Raw genomic sequence first — 9,801 nt, forward strand, 5'->3', positions numbered from 1 at the left:
AACCTAGCTATCAGCTTAATGGCCTTTTTGATTTTGCAGCCTATGCAAAAAATATAGATATTCAAAAGATCATTGGAAGTATTTGTAAATTGCTTAAACCTGCCATAATAGTGAAATGTGGAGGCTGCCATCGCTGACCCTATTCTGGAAATACTGAGGCTGGATTCAAGAGTTATCTGCATATTCTGTCTGGATCAGTGGCTCAAACCATTCAAGCATTTTTAGACAAAATTCATGCTATCCTCCATGTTTTCCTTTAAACAGAAAATGACATAGTAGAGCACAGGTGTGAAAACTGGCACCCTCCATCTGTTTTGGAAATACAAGTCCCATGAGGCATTGCAAGGCTGACCATTACAAGCATGACTCCCACAGCCAGAGGCATGATGGGACTTGTAGTTCCACAACAGCTGGGGGGCCGCCAGTTTGACACCCCTCTAGTAGAGAATAATTTACCCGTCAGTGCAAATTACAATTTGTTGCTAACAGTTGTTGCTGTACAACCAGTCTGAATAATTTACAGAAATTTTCAAAATCTTCAAGTAAAATCTTTAGAGAAAACACCTGCACATAATTGCACATAATCCTGAACTTTCTTGAAGCTCCTAAAGCAGGGATCCTCAAACTATGGCCCTACAGCTGCTGCGGAACTACACATCCCACGAGGCATTGTATAACTCTGACATTCACATACATGACTAGGCATGATGGGAATTGTAGTTCCTGAACAACTGGAGGGCCATATTTTGAAGACCCCTGTCCTAAAGCATTGTCAGTTCCAATCTGGGAGTATTGCACACATATCTTCAGCTAAACCCAGTGAGGAAGCTTACTGAAAGTCTACTGAAGGCATCCAAAAGCTTGTTTAAAGCTACATTAGGCAATTGTCTGTGTTCAACACTCCTAGGCTGAGCTAAAAGGTGCTTAAAGGGCTTGACTGTTTAAAATATGGGTGTGGAAGAGCATCTGTCACCCATGTTGTCTTGGGCATACGTTGAACATTCAATGCATTTATATGGCCTGATGATGTAGGCATGTGCCCTTTTGTATTGTGTGCTTAGTGTTGATCTCCCATTAAGTGGTAGGTATTTGTGGTGATGCCGATAAAGCTGACAGATCAAATCTCGATTCAGAATAAATGAAGCGTTCAGTTACGTATCACTGCACAGATTACTTCAGTTTCCACAGTGTTAGCTTGGCATATGACAAGACATTTTATCATTCACCATACACAACTTGAAAGTGTTCCAGAATGTTCAATGTGAAGCCCTTTCAGATTAATTGTATTGAATATCTTAATACAGAGAACAGGATCCTCTCAGTATGTACAACATACAGAAATGGAAACCATAACCTAGCTGGCAGCTCACATACACGCTATGGCTGCCAAACTTTAATCCCACAAACAGGAAGTGCAACTAAAAATGTAAATATATAAAGAGGGCCTGAAGTTTGTCAGAGTCTCTGGTGAGCAGAGCATGGATATTGTCAGAATCAGATCCAATCTAAATGCACATCAGCATTTGTCGGTGAGTTATACAAGTTTATATAATCCATTCAAGAGTCTTGCAACTCCTCTCATCCCATCTTTTGGAGATACAGATATGGCCCATATTGTTTAGTCATGTTCAGATAACCAAATGGATGCAATGTCATTTTAAATGCAGTTTTCAGAAATATATATGTCATTTTATTATGTTCACAGACCATCCAACTTCCTCAAGTTCTTTGGACCACAGCAACTTTCATGCTGGTTTAAACGGCTGTAGTCCTGCCCAGCAGGGGAATTGGGAATATCAGTTGGCAGCCCCTTGGCAATCCAGGCAGTACTCCACTTCCAATTTCAGAGCCTGACCAAGATGGCCGTCTTCGGCTTGGTGCTTCTTGAGGGGGATTGGGTGGAATCTGTGAGCTTAGGGCGCCGGGAAGTGGTTGAGTATTTGGTTGTCCTGTGAGATGTTGTTTATGGCTCAGGGGTTGCTCTGGTTTCACTAGCTCATCCTGAACAGAGAGAAAAGGACTGAGGATTTTCCTGTAGATGCCTCTAGTATCAGTAAGGACCTCACTGTATGGTGGTGGGGGTTCAGCCATGAGTAGTGCTTCTTCATAACAAGGTGGCTGAGACAAGTCCGGTTCTGCAGGTACAATGCAAAAACAATATATGTCAACTTCCATTTTATTACCATTCAATGCTTCAATTTGTATTTCGGCAAGGACCATAACACATAAAAACATACTGGAGGCTATACTCTGGATCATAAACAACACATCCAAACGTTTGCACATGTAACTGATTTCTCACTTTAGAGTAGGCACAAGATTTTCCTATAGATGTTAGTGTCTTTACCTTTTTCTGCAAAACCATAACAAAAACCCTTTCATAGTTGTATTCCACAGTTATTTCTAAATAGTTAAAAAATAATAGATGTAATGTGGCATTATCAATCGACTTTAAAATGGATGCAGCAGATTGGCAGAATGGGAAATTCTGATCAGTAGATGTCTGCTTGCCAACAATCATAAAAAAAATACATGTCTTTGGGTGGACTTGGCCTTCTGACTCTTTACCTTCCCATACACAGATGGAGTCCCCTGTTTTTAATTTCTGCTTGAGTTGCTAGGGCCCATAGTTCTGCAAGTATTTTGAAGACCACAGACAGCCAGGCCACAAGTGTCTGTTTCCAAGAAAAAATCATAGCTCCCAATCAAGTACAGAAAATGCTTCACAGCATAAGCTCAGACTATACAAAATACAACAGCGACCAGAACAGTTGTTGAGGATTAACCCCCCTTCCCCAAATCCTCAGCAAAATTTCACTATAACACTATAAAAATAATTGCTATGTTAGTAAAGGATATAGTACTATTTCGTTCTGTTGTACCATCTCTTACCCCCAGTCCAACTGAACACAGCCATAAAGGACTGCTTGCACTCCCTCATTGTGTTTTCCAAGTCAGATTTGGCTGCAGATACAATGTTCTGTGCAATAATCAGTATAACTCACATTTTGGTTTGTATATGATTATCTGATTTAATCACCTTTCTTTGGTGCCCTCATGTGGCAGATGAAGCAGACATATAGGAGAAAGGTCTCCCAGTAACATCTGTTGGGAGGTTTTTGCCTTGGGTTGTGTTGAGAGAAATCCAGATCCTTCACACGGCTCTTGTAGGTGTAGGATGATTTAAAGGGAAGCTATAGCATAGCCTATGTCCAATGCACACTTCAATTCCAGAGCCCTTCCCTATATAGGTCTAAAATGTTTGTTTTCCCTGGAGAGATGTGTGGATTTCGCACCCTATAATAATTTGCACTTGGAGAAATTGTACACTTGAAAATCATCTCAACGTACTACACCTCTTTTATGAATTAGAAAGGCTTTAAATCAGAGCTCTAATAAGACAATTAAAAGTAAAAAAAACAAATAACAACCCCCCCCCAAAGAAAAAACAGTTCTTGCTGCAACGTTCACCTTCACTTAGAGCTGCCCTCTGTAGTACTTATTTTCTGCCACAAGATCTCATCAATCTGCAATCCAGCATTATTCAACCCACTTACTCTTAGCCCAGGCTGTCATTGACCTGTCCCAACCTATGACTGGACAGTGAGTGAGGAGAAGCAGCACAGTGATGAGTTTGGATCCTTGGTCTGCTTTTCCTCTCACACTCCAGCCTGAAGCATTGCCCGGGTTTGAGAACAGGGGTGCCAATGCTCACTCCGGAAAGCCTTAGGTTTCAGACACCCCAGTCAGCTGGACGCAACTAACTCCAGAAGGAGTACAAGCCCTGTGTCAAGGGGCGGAGCACTGCATCAAAAGGGTGAAAGGAGCTGAAGTTGTCAGAGTCACCACAGCTGGTGTTCCCAAATATTACTATGACCTTTCCAAAGTAAGAGGTGAAGGCCTGCCCAGGTCATCAAAGAAGGATTAATGGAGCGACCAATGAGAAGATCCCCTCTACACTTGAATGCAGAAAGCTCTAGAGCAGTGGTCTCTAAACAGAGCGGGGGGAGCAAATGTGGCCCTTCATTTGCTTTTATGCTTCCAATGACACCAACAATGGGGCACAATTCCCCCAGTACCACTAACTATGGCACACAATTTTTCCCAATGACACCAATGATGGGGCACTATTCCTCTCACTAACACCAACAAGTGGGCATATGTCCTCCCACTGACACCAAAGAATGAGCAAGATTCCTCCTAATGACACTAAGGATAGGGCACTATTCCCACAACTGCAGAAGATGTAGAAACTGATCAAGACCACATAGAAATAACAGCAGAAATAGATGATGCTAAACCCACTGTATTACAGGAACCCTGAACCAAGCAAGCCATTAGGCCCCAAAAAGACCTATGACACCTTGCAAGAAAGTTTGTAAAACGACATCCAGGTGGGCCATTCCTACATCAATGGCTAATAAACAGAATAACCTTGCTCTGCCTGACAACTAGTGGGAGGGGACATCTAGCTACTTTCAACTAGTGGGAGGTTCCCTTGTTGATCTCAGGCGTAAATAAAAATTATTTAGGTCTATCTACATGCTAATAAATGTTCATCTTAAGTTGTCTGTTCCAGTCAAGTTGATGTTGTGGATACTTAATGCCTAAAGGAATTTGTCTCCTCTTTGGGGACCAAAGAGTTTAGTGGTGTGAGTATATTGCCAGGTGTTGGGCTACAACAACATGGTGGAGAAGACATTAGGAATTACTAAAAATGTTTTTATGTATTTACTTGCTGTTTCATACTCAACCTATTGTGTCGGAGGGGCAGAGGCCACTGACAGTCACCGGCTCTCTGCAGGCTGAAGACTGAGAACTGAGCGATCAGTGGTGTTTGATCACTCAGTTCTCAGTATTGGAGGCGGCGGGAGATAGCTGTAGCTAGGATCGGTGCTACATTCATCTATGTGAGTATGGCTGTTTTTTTTTTTTTAAAGAATACAGCACAAAAAAAGGTGCAAAAGCTCCTCTTTAACTCATAAAATCACAATTAAAAAATGTTTTTGTTTCTCTGCTTATCTCTGGTCACCTGACACCTAACCCTATATCTTCCAAACAGGAACAAAAAGTCATTATGAAAATTGACGTCACCAGTTCAGACTACACAGTCTACATTACATAGACTACACTGGCAATCTGAGAGAGAAAAGGAGTAGCTGTGCCAGAGCTCTGTAAATAATAATAGTGTAGTGCATGCCTAAGGAAAGGAATTTTCCTATCTGCACAGGACCTTTGCATAGGTAATGAAGCAGCTCAGCTTTTGGGTGTATGCTAAGCATGTCAGCCGCTTGTATAGCGGTGTGGGATTGGGACTGGAAATTGTCACATAACAAGAGAAATGGCTGGATCAGCAGGCAATTTGTTTATAGTTTAATACATGTAAAAAACAAGCATATTTTAAGGGGAACTTGCAGAATGCATTTTTTTTTTATCTTTTTTTTACCATTGGTTACATTTGTTTGGTAATTGCCTAGTGTTCTAAAGAATTGTTATGTTGTATCTCTTGTTACAACAACATACTGTATGTATTTCTTATGCTCCTCAGCTCTACCTAATGTGGTGTTACTTCAAATAAAAAGAACATTTGTTGAGAAGAGAAAATAGCCTAAACAACATTTGTTCCCAGTTTTGTTCCCAGCCCAACTCGCACAGAACAAATGTACATATATATTCACTGGACAAATGGCTCTGCAATTTTTTGATAAATAGTCCCCTTAAATGTAATCAGAATTTGAGAGTGTGAGTCTCAAATGTGAGAATAAGTGTTTGTCAGCTTTATTATATTTTTTCTTTATTTTTCTCAGATACTATCAGTTCCACATCTATGCCTAAGAAAGATCTCAGTCTTGAGAACCCATAATCCGCCCACTCCCTAAAGACTGTATATCATCCCTGGCTGAAATCTGAGATTTCCAGATAGCGGCAAATAATAAGAATGTTCAAATTTCGCCCCCACACATATTCTTATTCAGTATTTTTATTATGGTATTTTAGATCTTTGGATGCTCCCTCTAGAGGTGCAAAAAGGAATATGATTTACATCCTTACTTGCTTATGGAATTTATGGCATTGTTGGATATATTTTCTTTATTATGTTCAGGATCAGGAATAAAAAAATAAAAAAATGTAATTATTATTTTATTTCTCTAATGTCAAGTACATATGAAATATTGAAATGGAAATTCATAATTTTTCATCACATATGAAATATTGTTTAACCACTTAAACCCCGGAGGATTTGGCTGCTAAAGGACCAGGGGTTTTTTTGCGATTTTTTACTGCGTGACTTTAACGGACAATTGCGCGGTCGTGCGACGCTGTACCTAAACGAATTTGACGTCCTTTTTTTCCCACAAACAGAGCTTTCTTTTGGTGGTATTTGATCACCTGTGCGATTTTTTGATCACGCGCTATAAACAAAAAAAGAGCGTAAATTTTGCAAAAATAACAATATTTTTCACATTTTTTTATATGAAATTCCCCCAAAAAAAAGTAAAAATCAAAATTTTTTAACATTTTTCGGCCAATTTGTTTTATGCTACCTATGTTTGGTAAAAAAAATCACAAAAAGCGTATTTTGATTGGTTTGCGCAAAAGTTATCGCGTTTACTAACAAAGGGAAAGATTTTTGTCATTTTTGGTGTTTTTTTTTTTAACGCGTAATGGCGGCGATCTGCGATTTTTTTTTCGGTACTGCGACATTGCGGCGGACAGATCGGACCCTTGACTGACATTTTTGACACTTTTGGGGGGTACCAGTGACATTACTGCAGTAATCAGTGCTATACATATGCACTGTTACTGCAAAAATGACACTGGCAGGGAAGGGGTTAACTTTATTGGACAGGGAGGGGTTAAGTGTGTCCTAGGGGCGTGATTCTAACTGTGTAGGGACATTCCTATTGGTGTAAAAGCAAAGATCAACCGTTCTACATAGTAGAACGGACAGATCTTCACTTTTACACAGGGAGAACTGACAGGCAGCTTGTTTACACAAGCTGCTCTGTCTTTCTCCCTTCACAGGAGCGATCGCAGTGTGACTGGCGGACATCGAGTCCGCCGGTCACACGCACTGACTTGTCAGTGAACGAGCCGCGGCGGGCGCGCGCCTCGGTGGGCGCGCGCCCGCCCGCGATAGGCTCGCAAGTCAGTGACAGGCGAGTGACGTACCGATACGTCACTCTGCCTGGCCGGGGCTGACCGCCGCAGTATATAGTCGTGCGGCGGTCGGCAACCGGTTAAAAGCTGTTGTGGCACAGCCACCTTAGCACTGTTAGGCTGTTTTACTAATATTTTTAAATAGCTTGTGTTGTCACCTGAATAGCAAGATATACAGCTGCAAGAAAAAGTATGTGAACCCTTTGGAATGATATGGATTTCTGCACAAATTGGTCATAAAATGTGATCTGATCACAGTTATTAAATCCAAGGGTTCACATACTTTTTCCACCTGCACTGTAAATGTTTACATGGTGTGTTCAATAAAAACATGGCAACATTTCATTCTTTGTGTGTTGTTAGTTTAAGCAGACTGTGATTGTCTATTGTTGTGACTTAGATGATGATCAGATCACATTTTATGACCAATTTGTGCAGAAATCCATATAATTCTAAAGGGTTCACATACTTTTTCTTGCAGCTGTAATATGGTTCAAATCTGAATTTTCTTTAAAGTGCTCAATAAGCGTAAGGAAAATAGGGAAAAACACTGTTAGGGATGTATTTGTAAAAAGAAAAGAAAAAAAAATGTACATGCTCATTCATCCAGCAAAACTGCTTTCACAATATTGCAGGTATATGATTGCGGCACTTATTTCCAAATGTACAGCGGTACAATCATCAGCACAGCACTCATATATTCTTTATTCTGCATCAATGTCTAAAGAACTGCCATGGACTGAGAAGTAGCCAATGTAGGAATAACCATTGTAATCAGTAAAACAGTGATTGCTGTCAATTTCAAGAGATAAAGTATCTGTCTATCCATGGTATACAATGTACCTGGGAGTGACTGGCTGACACAAATGTCAACACCTGTGTGAGTAAAGCTGAGTATACACAGAGAGTTTTTTTTTTTTTTCGTTCAACCAATAAAAAAAAAAAGAAAAAGACAGGTTCTCACATCCACACAAGCGATGTGGATGCAGAAATCTCCCCTACTATTGTATTCTGACAGTCCTATCAGAATACACAGATCCATGCTGCAGCCATTGGCTGCATGTGCTGATTGAATGCTGGTTCTCCAGCAGGACTGTTCGACAGAAGGCAGTCTAGTGACCAGCTTTTGTTGAGAAGATAGGGATATACACACAATGAAATTTGGCTGGTTCCTGCTGAACCAGCCGAATTTCAATAAGTGTATACCCTGCTTAAAGGGGAGTTCCACCCTAAAATTAAACTTACCTCCATCTTCATGCCTGGGTCACCTGAAAAACAAATGGATAATCACAGTTTTTTTTTTTTTTACTTACCTGGTTTAGAAGAAAATATACTTACCTTACTTCCTTTTCCTCCCCTCGGTGGCCACGGCGATTCGTCACTTCCTGGCTTGCAATGATTCCTGGGAGCTGAACGTCATCGCTCCCAGGAATCAATGTGCCTGCACCGGCCCCGACGTCAGTTCCGGTGCAGGCGCTGTCATACCTTGCTAAACAGCTTCTGGGCATGCAGGGATGACGCTGCGGAACCGGAAGTGACGGCGTTGGCCGGTGCAGTGCATCGTGGGACCGAAGAAGACGGAAGAGGACACAGAAGAGGATCGCGCTGGCTTCAAGCTGCCCACACCTGAGATGGCAGCGCTGGACAATACTTTTCAAGGTAAGTATTTCTTCTAAAAGGTAAGTGCAACCCGGGACAGATCAGAGGCTAGCCATTGTGGAATGCACTAGCCCTGACTGTACCGGGGGTATTTTTATTAAAAAAAGCTTTCCCAGGGTGGAACTCCACTTTAAGAAGCCAGTTTGTAGAATTACCTGTGCTGGTGAGGAATAGTGGTGGGTGAACATGTGTGTCGAACCACAGGTCCGTTTTTTGAACGCCCCTGAAAGTTAACAAAAAGTATGAATTCCCCAGGCATCAGCTGAGTGGAGCAGGGGATGCTCCACTGGTTGCTAGGCCACTGAAAGTTGCCAGTGTCTTAGGAACCAACAAACCCCGAGCAGGAAGCTGTTATATTTGGTGGTGGTAGTAATACCGCCACTGAATAAATGACTTCATAGCAGCTAGGGTCATATTGTTTGCTTGTTTGGTGAACAGAGAGTTTCCGGGAAACCCTGTGTCATCGCAAACTCAACCCTATTGCAAGTGAGGACCAACTGCAATGCAAGAATGAATCCCCATTTATACCTTCACCAGCACAATACCCAAGGTGCACATGTTTGGGCGTTCAAAGTAAACACAGCTTCACCCCATGTACCAACATTCTCTTTGCAATGTGAACAATGTGAATAGCTTCTAATCCTTAAGTAAATCAACCAAACAGTTTGCTGACATTTGCAGTTAGTCACTCCCTTGCTGTGTGCACTGGTCCAAATCATTGGGGTTATTTTGCAGGGGTTGGGCTTGGCCCCTTAGTTCCAGTAAAGGGAACTCTTAAGGTGTCAGCATACCAAGACATTTTGGACAATTTCATGCTCCCAACTTTGTGGGAACAGTTTGGAGATGGCCCCTTCATGTTCCAACATGACTGCGCACCAGTGCACAAAGCAAGGTCCATAAAGACATGGATGAGTGAGTTTGGGGTGGAGGAACTTGACTGGCGTGCACAAAGTCCTGATCTCAACCCGATAGAACAGCTTT

At 41.6% G+C, this 9,801-nt stretch overlaps 1 protein-coding gene across 4 annotated transcripts in view; it reads right to left on the reverse strand.

Annotated features, from left to right (window-relative positions):
- Positions 1 to 1,255: 1,255 nt before the first annotated feature.
- The window catches only part of PRR7 (proline rich 7, synaptic), an 84,795-nt gene continuing 76,249 nt past the window's right edge, over positions 1,256 to 9,801 (reverse strand). For all 4 annotated transcript variants that reach the window (XM_082254795.1, XM_082254794.1, XM_082254793.1 and 1 more), the window contains exon 3: positions 1,256 to 2,135. In XM_082254795.1, coding sequence (XP_082110921.1) covers positions 1,756 to 2,135 — 380 coding nt within the window. In that variant the 3' untranslated portion in view covers positions 1,256 to 1,755. The remainder of the gene's footprint in view (positions 2,136 to 9,801) is intronic.

Source organism: Pelophylax lessonae (genome assembly GCF_965119305.1).
Source record: "Pelophylax lessonae genome assembly, chromosome: 4".
NCBI lineage: Eukaryota > Metazoa > Chordata > Amphibia > Anura > Ranidae > Pelophylax > Pelophylax lessonae.